Source organism: Homarus americanus, unplaced genomic scaffold (assembly GCF_018991925.1).
Source record: "Homarus americanus isolate GMGI-L3 unplaced genomic scaffold, GMGI_Hamer_2.0 scaffold44579, whole genome shotgun sequence".
In the NCBI taxonomy this organism is placed as follows: Eukaryota; Metazoa; Arthropoda; class Malacostraca; order Decapoda; family Nephropidae; genus Homarus; species Homarus americanus.
Window position 1 is genome coordinate 124794 of NW_024740787.1, and position 27993 is coordinate 152786.

General features: G+C 43.1%; 1 protein-coding gene across 3 annotated transcripts in view; it reads right to left on the reverse strand.

Annotated features, from left to right (window-relative positions):
* Positions 1 to 981: 981 nt before the first annotated feature.
* The window catches only part of LOC121875528 (beta-1,3-galactosyltransferase 1-like), a 30442-nt gene continuing 3430 nt past the window's right edge, over positions 982 to 27993 (reverse strand). For all 3 annotated transcript variants that reach the window (XM_042380098.1, XM_042380100.1, XM_042380099.1), the window contains exons 2-7: positions 5926 to 6232; positions 4711 to 4866; positions 4174 to 4390; positions 2590 to 2682; positions 1771 to 1955; positions 982 to 1398 (exon numbers count right to left, since the gene is read on the reverse strand). In XM_042380098.1, the coding sequence (XP_042236032.1) occupies positions 1303 to 1398; positions 1771 to 1955; positions 2590 to 2682; positions 4174 to 4390; positions 4711 to 4866; positions 5926 to 6232 (1054 nt within the window). In that variant the 3' untranslated portion in view covers positions 982 to 1302. The remainder of the gene's footprint in view (positions 1399 to 1770; positions 1956 to 2589; positions 2683 to 4173; positions 4391 to 4710; positions 4867 to 5925; positions 6233 to 27993) is intronic.

Consider the following 27993-nt stretch of genomic DNA (forward strand, 5'->3'; position numbering starts at 1 on the left):
TAAGTATTTTAATGAATTTTAATTGTCATTCCCTAATATTTGAAATAATAACTCGATAAAATCCCTAATATTTTCACACACTATTTGGGGTTAAGGTTGGTGTCGGGAGATACAACGTCACTCCCTAAGTTTCAAAATGCCATTCGTCTACTGTACATCTGTTTTTCTCTCTAGTTACAAACTCTATGATTTTAGCCTTTTTTTGTAATGGCTTTCTATTTACTATTAGTTTGTTAAGACCACACAATCCACGTCTTAACTGTTTTGTTGTTGTAACTGTCCAGTGGTTTTACACAGACACACACACACATGCCCAATCTCTCTCTCTCTCTCATCAACAGTACATATAACCTAACCAAAATACCTGCCTCTACTCTACAACTATTCTTTTTACTTCTCTATTCTTCCAACACTCGCCCCTGGTTCTTATAGTCCAGGTGTACAGTATAGAGACCTTGGAAGGGGATTTGGAAACCTTTATAAACGACTGTATCTTGGTGTTGGGTAGTCATTCTTCCCTCTCTTGACGTATCTGTATGAACGTTGTACTAAAGAGCTTTGGTTTTGTTCTGTGTGTGTGTGTGTGTGTGTGTGTGTGTTTTGTATAAGGCACTACAGATCACAGTGGCTATTTATCGACCAGATTGAGACAAATAATAAAGCATTATAAACAATAGCTACACACATACTAGCTACATAAACAATAGCAACATAATCAATAGATACATACCGGAATATTTCTTTGTGTTTTATTATCACAGAAACTCTTCACATATTTTCACTATGGAGATTTTTTTTTCTTGTTCTTTATTGTCGTATTAAGGGCCAATTGCAAGAACAGTCGTTTACGATGACCTTCTTGCCCTGATCTTGTTTCAGTTATACCACCCTTTTGAAGCTCTGGAGAGATCTCGAAGTTTCGATATTTTGAGTACAGCACTAGCTAATAATTCCCACCAGGAAACTTGTTTCGAGACCCCTCCAAAGTTTCGAAAAGTGCAGAATTCCATGTGTTAAAGGCGATATTGCTGAAAAAGACCAGGGCAAGGAGGTCATCGTAAATGGCGTCGTACACCCCATAACCGTTCTTGCAATTGGCCCTTAGAGTTACGATGGTCCGCTGCTGTTTGGACCAAGACAGTGTGGCTTCCTCGTGGACCTGATAACACACACAGTAACTCCAACCAAGACTGGGAAACAACCACGGTACCGTACACACTGTTCCTCGCTGTATGACTACCCAATATTCGTGTTACAAGCATATCAAAATAACCACTATAAATATTGTTCTAATCTTGTCATTCAGAAGTCGAAACAAGGACTAGTGATCCCGTTGGGGTTGAGTTTGTCCCAGATGTGGTACATTCTCTCCGGGGTGATCCTGTGACCCGTAAACACCTGCAAAAACGTAATATTAAGTTAGTCAATAACTGTAAGGATTCATTTAAGATAATATACTAATGTCACAGAGGCTGACAACAAGGAGCCCAGTTTCATGAATGAACAAATGAATAGGGAACATGTTAGAGGTGTAGCAGTGTACAGTAGATGTGGAGAAAATGTATGACAATAAGTGTGTTCCCTTGTTTAGTGAAAATGATGATAAAATATAAATAATAATATGTAAGAGTTACTGAACTTGGCTTTAAAGATCCCATCCTATGATTTAAAATCACGAATAAAATTACCAGAAATTAATAACAAAGGTAATCAGAGTGAGTGTAGCCACTTTTGCCATCGTAAACATGAGCAGCAAGCGGCTCAACTCACCTGCACAAGATCACAGTCATCATTGACCATCTCGCCACAGGTGAAGCGATTGTCGTGAACAGGAGGGTGAACACCGATACTACGCGCCAGGTGGGCCGTGACGTACACGTCCTCCACGGGAATGATGCGAGTGTTGAGTGAGGCGCTGTACAGATCCTTCACGATGTCTCCAGACATAATGTAACCTGTGGGAAAAAGGTATTTGTTGATTAATTGCGGAAGATTCAATGACGAAGGAACATCGTCGAAACGATCAGTAATATAAAAAAAAACACAACTTTAAACATTAAATTTTGTTAAAACTTTTTTTAAATGTTTCCACACAGTTTGCTCTTCCATGTTCCCCCGTCAGTGTCTTACCACTGATCTTACTTTCCGAATGAATCTGAGTCAAAGGTCTGCTGCACGTTTAAATCCCTCATGACATTTTCATTCTTGAATTACAACTGTCTGAAATATCAGAATAACTAACTACAATCGCAGAACACCATCTTGAACATATTTTAGGGGGGTTTAGGGGGGGGGGGCACACAGTTGTAAAATGGTGCATAACTTTACAACTTGGGGAAGTGAAGGCGGTCGAGTGCAGTGGCGGCCGTGCTGTTGTATCCACACTGCCCCGAACATACAGTCATGACTATGGGACCCACTCTCACAGTATTGAGGTTCATAATACTCTTCACTCGCGAGGCTGGTGCTTCAGACGGACTAAGGGGAACTTATAGTTTTGGGTTATGTCACCTTTCATCCACAAGCTGTACGGTACATGTTATGTTGTTACAGTGATCTAATATATAACACACACACAACAGGACGTACCAGCACCAGCGACAAAGGGCGGGTGTGCAGGGGGCAGAGGGAGGCCTGGGACAGCGTTCACTGGTAGGAAGGCCTTCTTTTGTTTGATGCAGCCTGTAAAACATATATTAAAATAGTACACAGAATATAAAGATGCCTTAACTACTTGTGTACGGAAACTCCTCTGTGCTGAATAAAGTCGTCTGTTGTGACTCGTGAACCAAATATTTCAAGATATTCTCACAATTAAATATTTATCGCCAGTAAGTTTTGATTGGATACAGAGAGAACAACCGGCTGAGTCCATTATAAAAACCGGAGCCAAATTATTTTAATAGTAGTGGAGGTTGTGGAACGTCTCTGTTGGGTAGTGAAGGGAAGCGGACGTTGTAGGTGTGTGTAGTGTAGTTATTTACTCTCTCTCTCTCTCTCTCTCTCTCTTAGCACTTTTCTCAGTATTTGAAACACAATTCCAATCCTCCTAATTTGTTCATAATCTTTATATATTATGAGACGATCAGTGTAGAAACGCGAAATAACACAAAGCCACATTCATCTTATTAACAAAACTCTCTTCTTATCTTCCTGCATTGACTAGCCTGACTGCGTGTGTGTGTTCTTAGTTCAGGTTTACACTTTATCTAACAAGTAAAAGTCTTCTGGTTCGAGACCCCCACACACACACACACAAAATGTTTACGTAAGCATGAAACTCTGGAGATCTTGTTTTTATTCTCAAGAAAAAAAACTCACTTCAGCTGTGTTGCTTATTGATGAACAGTTAGGGAGAAGTAACACGATATATTCAAGTTTTACTGGGCATTCGTTCGACTATTGTCCAGTTAGGAGCACCGAATATATTACCATTTAATGTCTCAGGAAGACATGACTCTCAGGAAGACATGTCTCTCAGGAAGACATGACTCAGGAAGACATGACTCTCAGGAAGACATGACTCTCAGGGAGACATGACTCAGGAAGACATGACTCTTGAGACACAGTCACTACACTGGTCTGTGTGTAATGAGTGATCGACACCTGTAGACTTATGGTGTCCAGGTAGCTTCCTGCAGGTATGTATAGTGTCTCTTATAATTAATAGTCTGGCGGCATCCTATTACCTGCATTAACCTGGTACTCTTTATGAAGTATAGTGAACTGTTTGTCCTTAGTGATATGGTGAACTGTTGGTCCTTAGTGGTATGGTGAACTGTTTGTCTTTAGTGGTATGGTGAACTGTTTGTCCTTAGTGGTATGGTGAACTGTTGGTCCTTAGTGGTATGGTGAACTGTTTGTCCTTAGTGATATGGTGAACTGTTGGTCTTTAGTAGTGTAGTGAACTGTTTGTCTTTAGTGGTATGGTGAACTGTTTGCCCTTAGTGGTATGGTGAACTGTTTGTCCTTAGTGGTATGGTGAACTGTTGGTCCTTAGTGGTATGGTGAACTGTTTGTCCTTAGTGATATGGTGAACTGTTGGTCTTTAGTAGTGTAGTGAACTGTTTGTCCTTAGTGGTATGGTGAACTGTTCGTCCTTAGTGGTATGGTGAACTGTTCGTCCTTAGAAGTAAGCGTATCTTTACCTGTGTGTCAGGATGATTAACTCACCTGTTATCCACCGTGACCTGCGGGACTCCTGTAGGTACGTTATGAGTGAGGGAATGTTCACGTACATGTCATCGTCGGTTTTCATGACATAATGGGCTTGTTGGCAGTAAGTGGAGGCCCACTTGAGGCCCATTACTGACTTAAGGGTGAGGTTCATATAGGAGTCGACGAAGTCCTCCTGCAGGATGTCGCCATAGGTCCTCGACTCCTCCACCACCTGGTAAAGTATCATCTAGTTGGTGAACATAACCCAATCAGCTATTTTCCACCTGTATATTTAAGATAACAGTAACGGGCCTCATGAAGATTAACACCCCGCTTGTTTCAACTGATGATTAAATACCCTGATACTAAATAAGGGAGTTAGGTTAGATTAGGTTAATTAGGTTAGACTTGCTTATGTTACGTTTGGTTAAGTTAATATTAAGGTGTTTAATCACCAGGTGAAACAAACGGGGGTTACCAATCTTCATAGGCCCCAAAAATAGATTAGTAGGCACACACACACACAGAGAGAACATGTTATTAACGCCTCACCTGTGTCTGCTGGCGTGAGTCGTGTGGATTGGCCAGCAGGAAGACGAGCTTGGCGTGTGAGGCAGTGAGGGGTGCCGAGCCTCCCCACGTGTCTCTAATAGCTCGACGACGATGGAAGTTGGCCACCGCGGAGCTGACCAACACCAGCAACCAAACCTGCAACACACACTGATATAATACTCCTCTGTGTATGTTAATGAGTGAGTGCGTGTGTGTTTGTGTTAGAGTGTGTGTGTGTGTGTGTGTGCGTGTGCGTGTGCGTGTGCTGAGATAAAATTAGCTTAAAATATTACAAATTCATCTGAATAATCAATATAACTCATCTCCTTGAAACACAATCTGATAACTAATTTATTTCCAGTTTTAGAATATCAACATTTCTCCCTCAACATCATCGTCGCTTTTAAGAAATCACACTGGCAAAAATAACTGTCTGGAACTTAGCAGTGAAGAAAGTTGTATGAGTGACGGTAAACACGTGTCATTTAATGGAAAGTTTAACTAAAAGTCGGAACATCACAGTCACTAGGTATGTGGTTGACTACTGTCGTGGGAGACTCTAGCTTTCACCACACGTCCTGATGGCGTGACGTGTTGGACTGAGTCGTTGGTAACCTGTGATTTGTATACAAAGAATTTAACAGCAGCCTCATGTTCCCCTTCTTTTCATTTGACTAAATTTTATGATTTGTACTCGCACCTATATTTATTTTATTTGTTATGGTGCACTATAACTCGTAGAGGTATTACAGAGCAAAGAATATTGGTGTTCGTAGAAATATGTAGTCGTCTAGTGGTTCCAGCTTAGCTTATCACCCCCCCCCCCCCTCCAGTTTATGAACCACTGGTCTACACGAAGCAGAACTGTCTCATCTGGAATTATATTATTAAAGTAGAGTTGAGATGAACTTTATGTAAAGAATTTTTTTGGAGAGATCTCATTAAAGGTGTGTGTGTGGGACCTGGTCCTCACCTCGTCCAGGCCTCCAGAGGCTGTACACTTAATGGTTCGGGATCATTTGTCATAATCTTGTTGACGCTCGTCTATTTTGTTGCTGCTTGTTTGCTTTCCTCTTGCCGCCTGCATACTGTAAGTAGTCATCACGCGGTATTTAGCGTGATGAAGGGAGTCGTTAGCAGCAACATACACTTTTCAGTCTCCGTTAGATTTTGTTTGTAGTTTATGAAGATACAAGAGACAGCAGGTACACTCACCGTGCTCTCACCGCTGCACACGTTGGCATTATTAATCATCATGTGGAAGTTATGAGGATTAGCGGGCAGGTCTTTGGTCCTTCCTCTTCTTTTGGTTCCTTTAATGCTGCGGGCCCCGAGAGAGGGCTCCTCGCCGGCCCCCTGGTTCCCGAGCTGAGGGTCCGCTGTCTGCTGCTGGGAATCCTGCTCTGAGTCCCTGACTGACACATACAGCAGAAGCACTAGACTCAGCAGGAGCAAGTAAGCTGCCAACGTAGGAAGTCTTGGCTTGCGGGGCATCCTGATGACTCCTCTCCACCTGCTACTGCTGTAACACAAGAGACAAATATTTGTGGTTTTATCATTCTATAACTGCCCGAGACTCAGTACCCCTAAGATGGTGTTGTACAGTTGTTAAGACCACAGACAGGAAGCTGACAATATTCCGATAATTACTAAGAAGAAGAAGAAGATGAACTAATACAAACATGTCAGTGTATAGTGCCAGAGTGATCATGGAGTTTACCCTAATGCTCTTTTTTCCCCGCAGTGTTCTCCTGTTGTTCTTGTCTTCATGATTTACCAGTGACTGACAGGTAGTCCCGGTACCCAGAGGTAGAAATTGTTGACGTAAATGTACCATTGTATATTACTGTACAGGTGCTGATATATTTACTTCTCTTACTTGTTTGGGTTATTTTTTTTTCTTCAAACAACGATGTAAAGTGACTTAGAAGATCCGGGTGAAGTTAGTGGGGGGGGGGGTGAATAGAAGGAAATTGCGTTCAATCATACATAATGAATGGTAGGAATGTTGACTCCTCCAGCACTAAACCTCGAGAACCTGTCTCTCTCTCTCCCCCAAAATAATATAATCATAATTTATCTTTACTGACGTTGTTATGAGTATGATCTAATTATTTGGTATAATTGAGTGAATTTTATATCAGTGTTTTAGTCAAAGACATGTGCGTCACAGGTTACACACATGGGCGTCACAGGGTACACACATGAGCGTCACAGGTTACAGACATGGGCGTCACAGGGTACACACATGTGCGTCACAGGTTACAGACATGGTTGTCACAGGGTACACACATGAGCGTCACAGGTTACAGATATGGGCGTCACGGGGTACAGATATGGACGTCACGGGGTACAGATATGGACGTCACAGGGTACACAAATGAGCGTCACAGGGTACACAAATGGGCGTCACAGTGTACACAAATGAGCGTCACAGGGTACACACATGAGCGTCACAGGTTACAGATATGGGCGTGCAGGATACAGTACAAGTGATGGTGCAGTTACAGTACACGAGTAAGGCAGCAAGAGGTGTGAGAGTGGGCAGGAACAAGGCGCTCACTGTACATCACTCGGGTCTGTTGTGATATGTTAAAAGGGAAGAGGAGGGTGGTGGGGGGTCATCTTGAGAGCTTTATGGATAATGGTATGATGGTGTGTATGTGTGTATGCCTGTCTGTTTGTTTGTCTGTGAGCGTGTTTGTCTGTCTGTGACTGTGTTAGGGAAAGGTGTAGTTGTAAGTTCATGTTTTTTTGCAACACGTTTGCCACTTACAAAATAATTCACCCATCACCACATTACTTCTCACTCACACACACACACACACACACACACACACACACACACACACACACACACACACACACACACTCACACTACAAGCAAACCAGGATACTCTACTGTACCAACAAAGCAAAACCTTCATACACCACAGATGGCATGCAATTGCTTCATGCTCATGTGGTGATGCTCCTTGTATGACAATTAACATCATAACATTGCAATTTGGTGTTATAGAAAGTTTGCAATGTCTGTAGGAACAAATTATATTACATTGCAATTTTGTAGTCTTCTATCACTCACTAAAGTCACATAGTGCTGAACTAAATGACCACATCATCACCACCACACCACTAACCATGACCACACCCTCTTCAATAGTGGTGGTAGTGGGGTTCGTTGTAGTGATAGTGGTGGGGTTGTAGTAATGGTGGTGGTAGTAGTGGTAGGGGTGTGGGTTGTAGTAGTGGTGAGGGTTGTAGTAATGGTGGTGGTAGTAGTGGTAGGGGTGTGGGTTGTAGTAATAGTGGTGGTGGTAGGGATGTGGGTTGTAGTAGTGGTGAGGGTTGTAGTAATGGTGGTGGTAGTAGTGGTAGGGGTGTGGGTTGTAGTAGTGGTGAGGGTTAGTAATAATGGTGGTGGTAGTAGTGGTAGTAGGGTTGTGGGTTGTAGTAATAGTGGTGGTGGTAGGGATGTGGGTTGTAGTAGTGGTAGGGTTGTAGTAAGTAGTGGTGGTGGTGGTGATGTGGGTTGTAGTAATGGTGGTGGTAGTAGTGGTAGGGGTGTGGGTTGTAGTAGTAGTAGTGGTGAGGTTGTAAGTAATAGTGGTGGTGGTAGTAAGTGGTAGGGATGTGGGTTGTAATAGTATGGTGAGGGTTGTAGTAATGGTGGTGGTGGTGGTGGTGGTAGGGGTGTGGGTTGTAGTAGTGGTGATGGTTGTAGTAATGGTGGTGGTGGTGGTGGTGGTAGTGGGGTTCGTTGTAGTGATAGTGGTGGGGTTGTAGTAATGGTGGTGGTGGTAGTGGTAGTAGGGGTGTGGGTTGTAGTAGTGGTGAGGGTTGTAGTAATGGTGGTGGTAGTAGTGGTAGGGGTGTGGGTTGTAGTAGTAGTAGTGGTGAGGGTTGTAGTAATAGTGGTGGTGGTAGTAGTGGTACGGGTGGTAGTGGTGGTTGTAGTACTAGTGGTGGTGGTAGTAGTGGTACAGGTGGTAGTGGTGGTTGTTGTAGTTGTAGTAGTCGTGGTGGTGGTGATGGTTGTGGTAGTGGCAAGAGAATGGAAAGCGAAAGTGGGTGCCGCTGGTCACTCGGGAGTTTCCACACGCCGCACATTAGGTAATAGTTTGACTAGTTTACTTAACGTTCCTTTATATGTCCCAGCCTCTTACTCCTTTACCCTCAGATGTTGAAGGGACTCATGTAAGTAAACAAGGATACACACACACACGCATATACTGAGTGTGTACTAGTAGGTGTGTGAGGGTCAACTGGTGGCGGCAGGCGCGGCTTTTTACGGTACCGAGAGTAAGGTGGGCTATACCTGTTCTCCTCTCACTTATTGGCTTGCTTTACACCTGGTTATCACTTACTTATTCTATTCTCTTCCTTACACATTCACGTATTCTCTCTCTCTCTCTCTCTCTCTATCTCTCTCTCTCTCTCTCTCTCTCAGGAACCTAACGCAATACTGTGCCTTCTTTCGTTTTTTTACTCTTACATTTATGTTTGCACGCAAGCACACACACACACACACTTGTAGTAGTGGTTGCATAATACAGCAGTTTGTGGTGGTGGGGGACACAAAACTAAGAGTTAGGTGAGACGACTGAGTGTAGGGCGGGGCGCTGACCTCCCCACCAGCTGAGTTTAGACGCGGAGCTGATGGTGGAGACTGAACAACTTTTTAAGACTTTTCATTAAAATTTCTGAATAAATGTTATATAATACTGGAAACAGCCCACAGCTATGTCCGACTAACCTAACCCAACGAAGAGCTTAAACACGTCAGTCAAGATTATATTACGATGCTAATATATGCACTTTAATGTTTTCTTCCAACACTTCCGTAAGAGTTATGTTTCCTCCTATTGCATGGTTTTACAAAATCCTTAAAGCAGATTAAAAACAAAATTAATCTAAAACCTTTAACTTAGAATTATCAAACCAAACACACCGTCGGTACATCTCCGACCCTTTTCACCATTAATAAATTTTTGTTTGGTCTGGTGACTCTCGTTGTGTAATTTAGTTTTTATTCAATATTCAGAAACGAGTCACAGCTTACCAACACGACTCGATGACCAGAATAGTGCCACTTAACCATGACCTCATCTGTCAGTATAACAACAGTCCTCACTCCCGCTGGACTGGGAGCTGGCAGTGCAGTATACGTACGCATCTGTGACTCTAGGTTCATCGTTGCTTCGTTGTCGGCTCCAGGGAGGGAGGCTGGGTGATGAATGGTCTCTCCTTGACACAACTTCATATTATCCTCAGTGACTCAATTTTACTAAATACGCTTCTATTTACTTCACCCCCCATATCTACAACCCATACACCATGACCCACACTTAACCAAGACCCACACTTATGCCTGATCCACACTCATCAGGGCCAGCACGGATCATTTGTGTTACCTGGGCTCTTGGAGTTTTAAATGTCACGAGCAGGTGAGCCAATCCATTGTTTTACCCTGTTTGGTGAAAGTTATATACCGGGTTAATGACTATTTTTCTCTCTCTCTCTCTCTCTCTCTCTCTCTCTCTCTCTCTCATCATTATGGTTGCATCGTACTTGTTAACAAAACAAAATAACCTGCTTCTGGTATTTATTTATAAAGTCAACGATCTGTGACGGACCAAAGCATCAAGGTAACCAAAAAACGATGGAATTAAGTTCATGTAAAGCACAACACACTGCAGGGTCTTCACTGTCTTGATCACATGTTGAGCCTCAGTCGCGCGACACCTGTGAGGGAATTATATAATGGGGACGTAGATACCCGGCTATATTTTATAATTGTCATACATCGTCCTTATGTAATATAACTAATGCTGGTGTATATATTTATAATACTTACGTATTTACTGTTGTTTTGTTTTTTTACTTAATTATATACAAGAGGAAACACAATTGGTTTTAGGGCATAGTTATAATTATTATTATGTGTGTACTCACTTTATACAACAACATTTTCATTCTTCATTTTACCTCATAACCTCACCTCACCTCACCTCACCGCACCTCACCTCACGTCACCTCACCTCACCTCATATGGGGAATATTAGAGGCTGGTTACGACTTACTTTATTATTAGGACAAGACATGTTGTTTGTGTATTATAAACTTGCAGAGCTACAAATAGTGTGTGTGTGTGTGTGTGTGAGTGATTTTGCCGCTTACAGCGGCTACTTTATTGTGCACCCCACTCATCCTGTGAGCGGAAGCGCAAAAGGATTACAGAGTAGAGTTTACAACGGGTCATAATAATTAACCCCCGTTGTCAGGGATATTATGGCACTGAATGTTACACAGTATTTCAATTACATTATTTGTTTAGTTCTATCCATAAAGGGTAACTTATTCACAAGTGCGTGAGTACAGGCGTGTGAGGTAGTCTGTCTGGCCTCACGCTTTGTTATTCACATTTACGTGAGAAGTATTCAAGCACATTGCGTATTTGGTTCTGTACATGAGAACTGATACAATTACTAAGTGCAAAAAAAGTGGATACAATCTTAATATGTCGGCTATCTTCCCATTAGAGATGAAGTGTTGTGCCATTTCACACACAGTGTGCTTGGACCTGTCCCTAAAAGGTTCTATCTTCACACAGTCGAGGACGTAGTGTTCAAGTGTGTGGCCATATGTCTGGCCACACACTTTACATTTAGTCTTGTTCACATCTGCTTGAGGAACATACTGCCAGGGGTACTTATCTCCTAACCTTAATCTAGACCAGTGGTTCTCAGCCCTTTTCACTCCATTTCCCCCTTGAGGAATTTTCAACATCCTCGTGGCCTCCTTCATTTTTCCCCCCCCATTCGGTCCTATCACCACTTGCAAAGGGATGACACACGGACACGTACTGAACAAGTCAGTTCAGCAGCTCGGTCCAGCGCCTGTCACACAGACAGGGACTGGACCTGTGAAATCTTAAATAATCCGTAAAAAAATAAAAAATAAAATAGCACTAGAGTATGTAAATATTAAAATTGTATTGTCGTTATGATTAAACAAAATGACAAAAAAAGAATGACAATTCTCTTCTGCCAAGTGAAAATAAGTAATACAAGTTTCGTTTAATTCAGATTCCCAACATTATTTGGAAACGTACAATTTTTAACAGCTCGCCGTGGCTCCCCTAAATTCTTGCCGTGGCTCCCTTGGGGGCCATGGCCCCCAGATTGAGAACCACTGATCTAGCGGTTACAACATCTTGTAATCTAGTGATCTTGTTACTTGCTCCATATACATGTTTCACTTGATACATCTCATCATGGTAAACTATGGATCGACTAGTGCCTGTTTGCACTTGTCTACTTGCGTCAAATTCATCAATAAGTTCTTTCCTAATTACAGTTTTAAGGGTTCCTTTTAACAGACCCAGATTGTATTCAACGGTGTCTTTGTTAGACGCGAGTTTGGCGAGGGCATCAACTCTGTCATGTTTTATGAGGCCTATGTGAGATCCACAACAAGTTTGACCTTGACACCCCGGTCAACAAGGTACGCATATTTGTGTCTGACTTCAGAGACACGCGCGTGACAACTTGAGTCGAGGGTGTCAAGGGCAAGTAGTGAGGATAGAGAGTCAGTGATGATGAGACTGTCAGTAACAGAGGTTTCAATAAATTTAACAGCTGTGAGTATGGCAACTAATTCAGTTTGTAGAGTGGATGCCCAGTTGTTAATTCTAACTCCTTTCTCAATTATATTACCGTCAGGTTGAATCACAACAATAGCACTTCCAGCCCTCCCACAGGCGGTGTTAAGAGATCCATCAGTGTAGATGGTCTGTGTGATATTATCATCAGTCTGTAGAGTGTGTATGTGTTCAAAAGCTCTCAATTTGGCAGTGTGTTGGAGATAAATGCTTTGTATAATTAATTTTTTAGGCGGATATGTCGGTATTGTGATATCGAAGGGAACTGTCCGCCAGGGTGGCAGGAAGCGCTGTTGTGTCTCAACTTTGTACAGGTGGTCTAGTCCAAACATCTTCATATGTGTAGCTGTAGTTTGGATCCATTTAGAGTCAACAGTCCCATGGTTCATACATTCTAGCAATTTTAAGGAAACAATGTTATGTGTGTGTAGGGGGGGGGGCGGTCCAGGGCCCACCAACATCAGTGACTGGGACTAAAAATAAATATCACTGTTAAATGTAGGGAACTGGCGAGTGGGTAACATCAACATGAGCTTGTACAGTCTGCACCTCCACCCTCACTCTGCTAGCTAGCGTCACCCCACATACCTCCGCCCACTTCTCTCTCTGTTTGCTTCAAGTTTTGGTTGGGGATTTATAAGCCTTTTGACTTGTATCAGTGTAAAGTCTTTGTATCTTGGGTATTTCATGATGTAATTGTGCGTTTACATTTGCTAAACGACCCAGTTGAGGTTACCCAGTTTGTTTGTTCCGGGGTTGATGATGCTGTGTCCAAGTTGTGAATGACGGGAAGCTCCAGTCCGGACACTTGACGGACACACAGCGTGGAAGTGCTCACACGTGTTTCATCTAAGTTTACCTGTCCACATATTATTTCAGGTTCCTTTACCAACTTTTATCAAGGTTTAGACTCATTTTCTCATATGTTTAAGCCAGACTCTTCAATACAGTACAGTAGGATCCCAGTGACTGGGTTTGGTACAAGACCCGGGCACCTCTGAGGTTCACAGGGGCTATGTTTCCTTGTTCCTGTTACACCTCACAATATGTTTACCTTCCTTATCTTGTTATGTGAAATATTATAAGTGAATTGTGTTGACTTTAATCTTGGAGTCTTTGTAAACATTTTGAGAGTGAATATTGCACTCTTGACTCCCTCACATAGCACTGACAATTTGGGCTATAAAGTTGCATTCTTTAATAAGTCAACAAGGTAAGTAAGTCAGTGTTCATGGCAATTGTAGTCAGCTGAGTTGTTTCGGTCGTAATGAATAACAAATTTGTTGTGAAGAAATTCATATCCCGGAGTGCTTGTACAAACACCTTACGCGACCCACTCGTATTTTTATCATCCCGTCGCTACTGAGGTTTTGACTCCCTATGGTAAACATTCATATTATTTTCTTCCCTTGGAAACAAGTAGTTATTTGTGATATAAACTTATCCTTAACAATCAGTATCCAGAATGTGTATACGGGTGAACTGTGTATGAAGAACACACCTCACTCTCACAGAAGCTCATAGTTATACTCCCTATCACTATCATCTCACTTCAACTCTGGTTAAAATATCTTCACATCTCATATGTGGTAACTGATGGTCTCGTGTTGTACAAAACTTGAGCTTCATTTCATCTCAAAATTCCCTTCCCTTTCCTTTTTTTTCCCCCTTTTACAAATTTTCCTCTCCCAGTACTGTAAAGTACTTCTGTTGTGTTTATTGTTCACTCACGTTGTTATTCTGTTATCTGAGTATTGTATTTATTTATCTTCAGCGGTATTGGCCACTATTGGCTCCCTACAAAAAGTTTATTTAGGTTTTCTTCATGTTCTCTCGCTGCTGTCATGCCGTCTAACTAACGCTTCTCGCATTAATCTCTAGTGTAAGACCCTCTCAAAAGCTTAACTAAAGTCAAAGTAAATGTTGTATTATCGTAACCATTCTCCACCGCTTTCAAAAGGCTTAAAAAAGAATGATAGGAAACTTGTCCGACGCGAGCACTCTCTCGTAATACCAGGTTTGAGAATCATTAATCAATTTGTGCTTTTTCAAGGTGACATTACGTACCATGATATAATAGAAGCCGTTGGGGAGAAACAATGACTGTTGCTCAAGAACTCCACATAACCAACGGCAGTCTCTACCCCACACCACCCTTCGTCCCTCCTTCTCCCTGGCCAGAACTCTCCAGGGACTGGAGGGCAGTAAAGGGGGAGAGGCGGGATGATGGGGAGGGTAGTGCCCCACCGCAAGTGAAAGTTGGTGATGGGGCAGGAGGAGCGGGACCCCACCTTCTGTTCCACGAGGAGAGGAGGAAGGGAGGTAGGGAGGCCATGGACGTGACTAATCTATAGTAAGTACAAGGAACAGCGAATAGAATCAATAGATCATCTTCTCTGATAATGTGTAGAGAAGAACTCGTGGCAGATTTACCGTAAACTGAAACCTGGAAATTATTTTATTCTGGTTATATTAATTATATACTAAGTATAATCGTTGTTGTCCTTAGAAGTATTGTGTATCTTTATATGCATTGAGCGTCTTGAATCAACATTTTTTGTCAGTTTTGCGTAACTTTAAACCGCAATCACATCAAAAATATAAAGTAAGGAATATCAATGAGTCATATAGTCTTATAGTGAGTAAATACGTGCATACTGATGACAGATCTGTGTTTAATTGACAACTGAGTAAAAATAGTAATGTAACTGCCATTCAGCACTGGTGAAGGCTGTGTCGTCACGGCTGGCCCTGACTGAGAGCCTTCGACATGGGACGGTATTGCAGCAGTCGACCGGGCTCAGGCGCTCATCTTAGTTACAACGCCACTGTTTCCAACGTGATAAGACGTCTCACTGAGCTAAGCTTTATACTCTTGGCCAATTTCATCAACTAGTTTCATGAAAAAAGTCACAATAATAGAATTTAAGCGTGTTTATGCACTCAGGAGGCAGACATAATGCAAGAGTAAGGTTGAGTTGGTAACAGGCGTTGTCATGGTGATATATTTTACCTGTCTGTTACTACTTATGGTAAACAGAAGGAAAATAACCAATACAAATATGAGATACTTGTCAATGAAATAATAAAATGAAATGGAGTTAAACACACACACACACAATCTCTGCAATTGACTCAAGTACGTTTTTGTGGTGTATTTTGTGCCCGTCTAAGTATAAACATTTCACTGACACAGTTTTCGCTGGTAAGTATTGACACTACCAGACTTAACATACTCTTGCGGCAACACAATCACCCGGGGGTAATTTTGTGGCAGTGAGCAGCAGGTAATTTAAGTAGGAAGTGAGGGGGGGCAGTAAGGTGAAGCTATAGCAGCGGGAGAGGGTGGATTAGGTGGGGCAAGAGGTGAGGGTGGTGTAGGTGGGGCAAGAGGTGAGGGTGGAGTGGGTGGGGCAAGAGGTGAGGGTGGAGTAGGTGGGGCAAGAGGTGAGGGTGGTGTAGGTGGGGCAAGAGGTGAGGGTGGAGTAGATGGGGCAAGAGGTGAGGGTGGTGTAGGTGGGGCAAGAAGTGAGGGTGGGGCAAGAGGTGGGAGTAGGGTGGGGCAAGAGGTGAGGTGGAGTAGGTGGGGCAAGAGGTGAGGGTGGGAGTAGGTGGGGCAGTAGGTGGGGCAAGAGGTGGGTGGTGTAGGTGGGGCAAGAGGTGAGGGTGGAGTGGGTGGGGCAAGAGGTGAGGGTGGAGTAGATGGGGCAAGAGGTGAGGGTGGTGTAGGTGGGGCAAGAAGTGAGGGTGGTGTAGGAGATGGGGCAAGAAATGAGGGTGTTAGGAGGGGCAAGAAGTGACGGTGGTGTAGGAGGAGGGGCAAGAAATGAGGGTGTTAGGAGGGGCAAGAAGTGAAGGGTGTTAGGAGGGGCAAGAAGTGAGGGTGGGGCAGGACTGTGATTTTTCGATGTCGAATTTTGGTGTTAGTGAACTGAAAATTTGTGGTCACGATGAAAAATCCGAAACCTCAGATATCCCAAACCGAGACCTAAGCTCCCGCAACCGAATCTAGGACCGAGCATTAGTGAGGCCACACATGGATTATGCGGTTCAGTTCTGGTGTCCTTATTATAGAATGGACATAGATTCTTTGGAGAGAGTACAAAGAAGAATGACAAAAATAATCCATAATATTAGAAACCTTCCATATGAAGAAAGACTGAAAAGCTTAGGCTTACATTCATTAGAGAGGCGTAGAGTTAGGGGAGATATGATAGAGGTGTACAGTGGGATTAACAAGGGTAAAATGGAAGATGTTCTGAAGCTCAGTAATAACGAAATAACTAGAACAAATGGCTTTAAATTAGATAAATTCCGATTCAGAAAGGATATAGGCAAGCACTGGTTTGGTAATAGAGTTGTGGATATGTGGAATAGGCTACCGAGTGCTATAGTAGGATCGGGGACGCTAGGGAGCTTCAAGACGAAGTTGGATAGGCACATGGAAGTGCTGGGATGGGTGTGAAAGGGATCTGCCCTGTATGGGCCAGTCGGCCTCCTGCAGTATCCCACTTTCTTATGTTCTTATGTTCTTACATCATCGGTTAAACATTACTGAGGTTAGGTTAAGTTAGGTTAGGTTAAATTTGGTTAGAATGGTAAGCGTTAAATTTGTATCAAGTAATATAATAAATCAAATTTTATGTAACAGATTAAGAAAAGATGAGTTTTTCAAAGTTTAGGGAATTATTGGTAGAGATATGGTTGAATATATCTGCCTTTTGACCGCCAGCCAAAATGACAAGGAAACTCGACTTGGATTCGGGACGTCATGTAGTTGTCACTAAGTGTGCTCCACCGGCTGCGTTGACGCCCTTTTCGTAAACAGGTAATGATTGTAATAGCTTATTTTCTGTGCTTATGTAAGAAAAAATAACAGACAATGCAATGTATCCGACTATTTATAGAATAAATTTAGTGCAGTTCGTTAACTTCCTGCCAGAAGAGTCGCGTCATGTCTGAGTCAGGTTAATATCCCCGTGTTCACTATTGTTACAACACACTGCTAGTTTCATATAATTATGACAGACGTGTATTTGGAATTGTGACTGTCTATTGTTTTGAATTTTGACTGAATATTATGTTGAATTTTGTCTCTTGTATTCTGAATTGTCTTGCTTGAATTATGAATTGCTACAGTCCTGTGTTTTGAACTGTGACGTATTTTTAGAACTAAATTTATAGGAAAGAACCTTTTAAGGCTTCAATGAATACCCATTAAACTTATGTGTGCCAAATCACACACACACACACACACACGGGTTAAGTACTTCCCGTGTGCATGCTCTAAATTTACATATGGACCACACATGCACCTGCGCCAGAGGGTCAATGGTGCAGGCTGTGCTTCCCGGGGTACAACCACATCAGTTAAGCTGAAGTTGTGTAGTTAATTAAATTATTTATGATGTGTGTATGTCACATTACGAGAGTAGCCAAGAATTTGTGGTCAGTTGTACTGTATAACTACTGTATATGATTGGTCGTACACCCGGCAGCGTCGTGGGAGTGAACGAGGGTGGACGTCTGCTTGGTTGCCCCATAGCTGGGGATGCAGGGGAGAGCTGGGGCGTGAGTGGGCTGTGATTTTTATTCTAAAACCAGAAATTCTGTCGCGGAATCTAAATCTTTGTATCTAAGCCCAACCAAACTTAAGCTAAAATATCATAACGTTGCTATTATCCACTAAATAATTTTTGCTTTAGGAGAAACTCTTCTTTCTGTGTGAAGAACACCCAGACCCAAGTTGTCCAGTATTGGTCGTGTAAAACAGTTATCGTGATAAAAACCAAAGAGGTCAAGGACTGGTGGTGGATTGCCCAATGACACAGTTAACGCACCACATACTGTATATACTGCAAGAAATGAGTTATTTTTGTAATTTTACACCGTGGCGAAAATTAACCGAGTCGAACAAAAACCAATAATATGATGAGCGAGAACCATGTCACCCACAGCCCTGGTAACGAAGGCAACTGTTACCTTGGATTAAAACTTCACTCACATTCTCTTTGAACAGTTTCTCAGGTTGTATTGAGAAATGTGATTATTATACAAGTGTTATAACAGCCCCAGGGTATTAATAATACTCTATTTCATCAATAAACTTGATGTCAATTGTGATTTCAGTGGATGGTTGTGATAAGAGTTAACGGATCACCTGAAGAATCGCCACCCCAGCTTATTTCACCTGAAGATTAACCACCCTAATGCTATTTGGAGGGATGAGGTTAGGTTACTTTAGCGTTAGGGTGGTGAAATAAGCTGGGGTGGAGATTCTTCAGGTGATCCGGGTTAACTCTTGACGTAACAAGTTCGCAGCCTGGCAGAAGTAGAGACTGAAGAGTAGGAGTAATAAAGTCTGCCGTGTACTGCACCCGAGTGGTGAGGGAACAGATGCCTGGGAGAAAGGGAAAGTTTTATTGCCGCATTTACCTGGTAACAGAACTGATCACTGAGTCACTGATAATACCGGGGCTGTGGCCGGCCCGGGAGAGTTGTTCTCGTATAATTATTCTCTCTCGCTTCTGTTGCTCCGTCTTTCATTATTTTTTCCCCCTGACAGCAACATATGAATAAGCCCTTAAGCTTATGAAACTGATTCTTTAATCTCAGTATTCGTGAGGGACTTGCCTCTCTACTAGGTTTTTATGACGCTGTCAAGCCTTGACCTCTTGCGTGACGCGACGCTCATGGCGGGGAATGAGACCTCGCTGTGATTTTTTTCTTCACGTGTACCGTATAATTTGAAGTGTAGTTTGTTCTACTGACAGTATAAAATAAATGTGTTTAAAGTTTTACAACTGTTCTACTGTACTGGATGTATTTCTTAATTATCTTTTACACATAGTTTCTATTTTTATATACCTTTGAGAATAACACGTTAAACAATGAGGCTGGGTGTGGCGCTATAGCAGGTATGTGTTCCTCTGGTGAGAGTTTGTGTAAGTGGACATTAGTAACACAGAACTCGTTATTCTTCCAGACTTGTGGTTCTTGGCCGCAACACATGTCTGTGCTTGTTAAGTGTCTTTCTCTTTGTTATTCATATTTTTACTAGGAATTGTTGTTTCTTAAGAGTAAACCAAAATTACTGGCAGAAATTCCCTTCTTGTAGCTATACTGTGTGGGGCTGATATACTGTGTGGGGCTGATATACGGTGTGTGGCTTATATACTGAGTGGGGCTGATATACGGTGTGTGGCTTATATACTGAGTGGGGCTGATATACTGCGTGGGGCTGATATACTGTGTGGGGCTGATATACGGTGTGTGGCTTATATACGATGTGGGGCTGATATACTGCGTGGGGCTGATATACTGGGTGGGGCTGATATACGGTGTGTGGCTATATACTGTGTGGGGCTGATATACTGTGTGGGGCTGATATACTGTGTGGGGCTGATATACGGTGTGTGGCTTATATACGATGTGGGGCTGATATACTGCGTGGGGCTGATATACTGGGTGGGGCTGATATACGGTGTGTGGCTTATATACGATGTGGGGCTGATATACTGCGTGGGGCTGATATACTGGGTGGGGCTGATATACTGTGTGCTTATATACGTGTGGGGCTGATATACGGTGTGGGGCTGATATACGGTGTGTGGCTAATACTGTGGGGCTATACTGTTTTGGGCTGATATAATGTGGGGCTATTATACTGTGGGGGTTGATATACTGTGTGGGGCTAATATACTGTGTGAGGCTGATATAATGGTGTTGTTGATATACTGTGGGGCTGATATACTGTGTGGGGCTGATATATGTGGGGCTAATATACTGTGTGGGGCTGATGTGTGGGGCTGATATAATGTGTGGGGCTGATATACTGTGTGGGCTGATATACTGTGTGGGGCTATACTGTGTGGGGCTGATATACTGTGTGGGGCTAATATACTGTGTGAGGCTGATATAATGGGTGTTGCTGATATACTGTGTGGGGCTGATATACTGTGTGGGGCTGATATTGTTAATCCAACTGTTTATTGTAACTGATTTATTACTGGGAGTCTAGGTGGTGAGTGTGGGCAGCCACTTGTTGTGTCAACCATATCTCTGTGGAAGAACACACACACACACACACACACACACACACACACACACACACACACACATTTTTTTTACTTTGTGATGGACTATAGGGGAGGCACGCAAGAGGCTGTGCCGCGACAAAGGTGTCTTACACTCAAGGTCAATCACGATACCTAGTGAGTACACCGTGAAGTTTACGAGTCTATCCAGGGCATGAGCCTCGTAGGCCTCCGGGGTCACAGACAGATGAAGATAGGAGAGGTGTATCTCCCCTGGACGGTTGTGAGCAAGTTGGGTGTTTTGCAACAAGTCTGGTGTATGGTTATACTAATGGTGCTGGCCAACACTGAATATTAATCGCACATTGGCCCCTTCAGTGGGTATTTCAACCTTCGACCAATGGACTGTACGACAACCGTCCCTTCGCGAACATATCAATAGTTGTCAGCAGAAGCATTTGTCTGGAAGATGTTAAAATTAAATACTAGTATGCCCCTGTATTATTTACCCTTAATTATCTAATGCGATCTTTCACTGTGTGGTAATCTCAGGTAACTCCGCTCTGAATTAATTTGAATAGTTATAAAATACGTCATTGTCACGTGTAATTATTAAAGGTACTGTTGCTGCTGAAGACTGAACAACTGGTGTGAACTACTACACCCTGTTGTGTCATGCTCCAGCGTATAAAATATTCTCCACCACAAGTGTTATACTCTTCACCAGACGTAACACACTCCACTTAGTGTGATCCCACGGTGGTGAGACCCACATGGTGTGGCCCACTGTCCCACGGTGGTAAGACCCACGTGGTGTGGCCCACGGTGGTGTGGTCTGAGAGAGAGGGAGCCACGCACGCTTCACCTGGCCCTCGGCCCCACCATGTGTCGCACACATCCTTAGAGCTCACGCTTTTTACCTCACTTAAAGATGGAAAGGTTAATAGCCATCACGCTGTGTCTAGTAGTATTAAAGATACTATACCTGAGTATTTCTACAAGGTAACACATAACAAGCGTAAATTCAAGGTTGATCTAGTGTGAGAATTATGATAGAACCTTTCCTGAGCAGTTGTTCGTAACTTCATCCGTGAGAATCTCACCCTCACATAGGGAAGGAAAAATTTAACATTGGGAAGTTTTACCTGGGAGAAAAACTTTCACCTGGACTGAACACCTTTTGTTTTATTTTCAATATTAAGAAGAACTAGAGTCGGCATACGTGACACCCGTGATGCTTCTGGTCAAGTGACTCATACCGCGGCGGAAAAATAAGATGAGAACACACGACAAGTATGATTAGTTGTATGATAAGAGGTGGAGTATATGACCTACATATAGATAATTATTGTTGGTTGTAAGTTGAAGGGAAGACGTGAGAGTGAAGGGTTGGGTAATGTGTGGATGAAGACTGAGGTTATCTTGAGGGAACTTGTAGGGAGTAGGAGTGACAGTGATAGGTTGTGTTGTGTTGTGCGATCTTGCTGAGAAGGAAGGAATTATTTAATGTGAGGGAGAAATAATTTACGTTCAGTAAGAGAAAAGGGAAACAACTTTGATTACTATATAAACAAATGGAAGTCATTAATTTCATGTATAATTATTTTTATCGCCCTAAACATTATTTCATTCGTTGTAAAAAAAATAATTTAATCATCTTTTGACGACGTAAGAATAGAAATTGTGGATAAATACAAGATTGTTCTCTCGTGAAGTTTAAGATACGTAGTGTCGTGTAAAACTTGTTTACGTTCCCGGCACTGTAGAGACAAGATACGAAGATGTTACACAGTGACAAGCTAGTAAACTAAGACGACTGTACAGGCTTGGACTATATTTTACGAAATACCATGCTGACTTTCCTGTACCTGAACACACACACACAGGAGACAACAGTAGTTATGGGTGGTCGCCTAAAGTTTTCTGGGTTTTTTCCAAGACTCCCTAACTGTAAATAATGGGTGGCTGCCAGCCTCACCCAGGTAAGTGAAAGTGTAGAGGATGTGGTCATCACGGGCCTAGAGTCGCACACGCACGCACACCACTCAGTTCTAGTGGCTGGATTTTATTTGTTTGTGAGTTGAGTCTGTGCCGATAAACGTTTTCTCAATAATACATCTCAAATTACCAAAAACAAGTTGTTTCTTAGAAGGAAGGTAAATGGAGTGACTGAGGTAACACGGTCAACACCAGCTCGTCCCTCTGTCCCGGGACCTTGAACTGGCGGAGGAGGCAGGTAATGGAAGTGTGGCCCAGGCCAGGTATTCACTCTTACACTGGTCTTAGTTTCATTTATATCCCCTGAAAAAAGACCACTTCTTATGTACTGTATTAGATAACCCAAAATCCACTTTAAAGTACAGGGTCTCCCTCTGATGAACTGGTAATTTGTATATACAAATAGTTGATTATATTGTAGTTTTATGCTCTGATATAAAAACAATATATGTATTTCTGTAGGTTCTTAATTCCAATACCATTTCTTATAACTTGTCGAGGATTAATCCTTTGAATGTCGTAGAGACCCAATTGGTAAGTTATATAGCTATCAGATGTAAGACTTTAGGTTAATCAGACGTGGATACGGGAGTAATTTGACAGGATTGTAATAATAATAATAATAATAATAATAATAATAATAATAATTAACGGTTTATTGAAAGAGCATGGCAACCGGAAGGCTGAAAATATACAGTTACATAATTGGGAAATGGGTCACTTGATTGACAAATAATATACAAGTAACATAAGTGATACAAATATGATATATAATAACAAGGTGGGGAGAAGGTCATACTACAGGTCATTTCAACATAGTAACAGTGCAAGAAGGTAAGATTGACTGGGAGTGAACACACAGGTTGATTACGAGTTGGTGATAATTTTTACATTGGTTGGGACTGGGCTGTTCTTATAGTGATCAGTACGTGCTCGTATGGGCTGGATGCGGTTGTGGTGTCGAACAGTAATTCGCGGACGAGGGATCGTGGGTGGAAGTAGGAGCCGGTGTCGAGGATGGTACAGACTCTTCTCACCAAATTTGCAGATGAGGTCGTGGTGATGGTCAGTGAGAGCCGAGAGGGTCAGTGTGCTGAGCGCTTCTTGATGTGTGGAATGTGTGGAGTAGGAGGGGGAGAGAATAATCTTGCATGCCCTCTTCTGCACTTTTTCTAGGTGTTTCCTGTGTAGCATTTAGGGAGGAAGACCAGGCAGGGGAGGCATAGGTGAGCTTGGGAAGTATGAATGTTGAGTAAACATTGAGGAGCACGGGCGCAGGAATTCCGAGGGACTTGAGTCGGCGGAGGAGGTGGAGACGAAAACTGGATAATTTGGCAATTGTAGTGACGGGTATTTTCCAAATTAATTTGCTATCTATAGTGACGCACAAATCACGTAAGAGATAACTAGGGATATGTCGTGTGAGCTTTTGGATACAATTTCATAATATCGTCCTCACCATAAGCCTTAGATTAACCTCTTAATTACAGCAGCATTAAGTTCATATTCTGTAAAAAGTAGATTACACTTAGTTTAAAAAAAAACATGAGCGTAAGATATCTGTATGGGAGACGTAGCCAGATTCTTGTAAAATTTTGTTGATTTTAGTTCAAGCTTTGTGAGGTGACATACAACGACTTAATTAATGCATCTTGGTAGGTCTTAAAGCTATAACTGCTCTGATAGTCTGTCCTGGAACCGCCTCAGAAACAAATTAACAAACAATGAATTTCAACGAACTATTTCCTCTCTCTCCTGGTCGTCCACACTTTACATCTGTACAACTGCTTACATTTACAGCAGCTATGTTATTGTTTACTGATGGCCATTGTTATCGTTTACTAAAAAATCTTTGTTATCACTTCAAGACCATTGTTATCAAGACCTATTGCCTTTGTTACAAATCCTACATCATTATCCTCATGGTAAATGTTTACATACAACGAGACTTTCTCACACGTCTCAAAATTTCAAAGCTCTTATAATAAAGACAAGACAGTCATGGTCACTGGTTGTGTTGGTCCGCCCGGTACAGTATATAACTCTAAGACGGACAATGGTAGGCTAGTCATCAACCATGGCATCTTAGTTTATGCTGACGTAGTTTACTTAAGGTCGCTAGTCAGGAGATATCGATGAAGGTCACCCCTCAATCGTAGGCCACATTTCTCCACTGACTACCTGAGGGAAGAGAAAGTCAAAGGGCGTTACAACTTCTCTGGCGTCAACGAAAATGATCCGATCTGTAATAACATTTCACAGTAGGTCGGTCTAGGCCTCCAAAAGGTACTTAATTTTGTTTGGTCGAGAGTACTGTACAGTAGCTAAACCAACTATCTGTGCAGGTGGGTCGATATACTCCGAAATTTTACGTGTGACTAGTGACAGCCCTCATATACCAATATTTATCGTCCATGGTCTCATATTGTTTCCCACAAAGTATGCACAGATAGTTGTTTTAGCTACTGTACATGTTAAAAGTCAGTAAAGGTGTGTGCCAAGACCTCGCCGGAGTGCAGTTTAGTTCCAGTTATCTTTATATACAATGTTCGGGCCTCCAGGAAGAAGTCGGTAGAGGCGGGTGCCATAAAACTTACAGTTCACACTAAAGCGACGGTACAAACGTGATGCCTCTGACTGCCAAGTGAGGCCGTGACCATCAGGTGAGTGAGGCCGTGATTGTCAGGTGAGGCTGTGACTGCCAAGTGAAGCCGTGACCATCAGATGAGGCTGTGACTGTCAGGTGAGTGAGGCCGGGACTGTCAGGTGAGGCCGGGACTGTCAGGTGAGGCCGCGACTGTCAGGTGAGGCCGTGACTGCCAGATGAGTGAGGCCGTGATTGTCAGGTGAGGCTGCGACTGTCAGGAGAACAGGACTGTCAGGTGAGGCCGTGACTGCAAGTGAAGCCGTGACCATCAGATGAGGCTGTGACTGTCCAGGTGGTGAGGCCGTGACTGTCAGGTGAGGCCGGGACTGTCAGGTGAGGAGGCCGGACTGTCAGGTGAGGCCGTGACTGCCAGATGCCGTGATTGTCAGTGAGGCTGCGACTGTCAGGTGAGGCTGGGACTGTGGTGAGGCCGTAACTGCAGATGAGTGAGGCCGTGATTGTCAGGTGAGGCTGCGACTGTCAGGTGAGGCCGTGACTGCCAGATGAGTGAGGCCGTGATTGTCAGGTGAGGCTGGACTGTCAGGTGAGTGAGGCCAGGACTGTCAGGTGAGGCCGTGACTGCCAGATAAGTGAGGCCGTGATTGTCAGGTGAGTGAGGCCGTGACTGTCAGGTAAGGCCGGGACTGTCTGGTGAGGCCGGGACTGTCAGGTGAGGCCGTGACTGCCAGATGAGTGAGGCCGTAATTGTCAGGTGAGGCTGCGACTGTCAGGTGAGGCTGTGACTGCCAGATGATTGAAGCCGTGACTGCCAGGTGAGTATGGCCGTGACTGCCAGGTGAGGCCGTGGCTGCCAGGTGACGCCGTAACTGCCAGATGAGTGAGGCCATGACTGCCAGGTGACGCCGTGACTGCCAGATGAGACTGTGGTTAGTAAAAGCAAGTGAAGATGTAACTGCCAGGTCTTGTTAAAAAGTTATGTAGTAGATGACCTGATGAGGTGGATGTCGGTGGCAGATGGAAGCAAGTTTTGTTTTGTTCCATTTTCAGGTTATGTTAAGAACCTGTAGGCGAGGGTGGTGGTGTGTTAACAGGGGGAGGGACGGTGGGAGAGAAGTCAAGGTCATATTGACAGGGCCCTCCCCTCCCCTCTCGTGCTGGGATGGTTCCTGCGAGCCGTCTGCTGGTTATCACGTGCTGTTTCTGCTGCTGTTTTATTGCTGTCATCTGGCCTGTCGTCCATCCTCTTCTTTCCGCTGTTAAAGTTTCTAACGTTGTGTCCTCTGTTTTCAGTAACTTTATCTTCTAGTTATTACTCTTCAGTGTGTTGCCCGGGGCAGCGGGTGCTCTCTCTCTCTCTCTCTCTCTCTCTCTCTCTGAGAAACAAATTGCTAATTTTGCAGATTTTGTTCCTCAATAAAATCTTGACTAGTCAGTCAATGAGACAATTTTTTATAGATATAATATTGTATGTTGTTCAAGATATAGTGCATTTATATCTTAAGGTAAAGACATAAAAGAATTGTAATTATTGTACACTTAATGAGTTGTGTTGGCAGATTTTTACTTTTATTTTTCCTGCATTATCAAGATGTGCTCTTCCATATCCATGCTTTTATACTTATAACCTTAAACAACCTTAACTATGTGTACGCTGTGATCATATTAACTTTGAGTTAATTGTATTTTCCAGATAACAAGGTGATGTGTTTATTCTCTATAAACACGGTGAAACACAACTATGACGATGAAACACTAAAATGACAACACTCCTCCCTTTATCAGATCTTCCTTTAACTTATTTTATAATAAATCATGAAAATAAATATAATGAAGCTGAAGCAAAACAAGAGTTCACCTCAACCCGCCAGCAGACCCCTGAGCAACGCCAGCAGACCCCTGAACGACGCCAGCAGACCCCTGAGCAACGCCAGCAGACCCCTGAACGACGCCAGCAGACCCCTGAACGACGCCAGCAGACCCCTGAACGACGCCAGCAGACCCCTGAACGACGCCAGCAGACCCCTGAACGACGCCAGCAGACCCCTGAACGACGCTAGTAATGGCAGCGGGTTAAAACTAACCCAGGGAGGTTGTCACAGTTGTTATAATTAGGCCAATTAGCCTGAGATAATGCCAGTCAACGCTGGTGGTCCTAAAACAACGTTAGAGCGACACCAGTCAGTGTCCGTGATCTTGTGGGACAATACCTGTGTGAGGGGAGGTGTGGTATACTCGTACTGTCATTAGGTGTAGACAAGCACAGTGTGACGAGCTTAAGTGTGTAGGAAACGGGTAATAAACCTGTCCTGTGGGTGTTGCCAGCAATAATAACTTGATCCTTTTATTGGGCGTTATGTCAACATTTTACATTTATTATGTTAATTATTTCATTATAACATCGTCAAGTTTTCAGGCGTCAGAATTAAAAAAAATATCACTAGTGAAGTAGTTTAGTTATGTATAGTGTAAGTGATCTCTAAAAAAAAGGGGTTTAACGCTTGAAGCCGAGGTGTGAGAGGTTGAAGTGTATGGGGTAGGGGTAGATATCTGTCTGAGGGCTAAGGTGTGGAGGTTAAGGTGATGGAGTTGTAAGAATGAATGGAACGGAGGTATAAATGGGGAGGGGTAGAGGTTTGTAGTGAGGGAGGAGGTTGTAGGGTATATAGTTTGGAGTAGTTTTTATTGAAGGGGGTGGAGATATGAGAGTCTAGGTGTGAGGGGGTCTTAAGAGGTGGTGTGAAGGAAAGTGTAACGTGGAGGTAGAGGTAGGCTACAGTGTGTGGTGGTAGAGGTACAGTGTGGGTGTGTGGTGGTAGAGGTACAGTGTGGGTGTGTGGTGGTAGAGGTACAGTGTGGGTGTGTGGTGGTAGAGGTACAGTGTGGGTGTGTGGTGGTAGAGGTACAGTGTGGACGTGTGCAGGTATGGGTTGAAGGTGTGGAAGTGTGATGTGGGGCTGAAGGTGGGTGTGGGGCTGCAG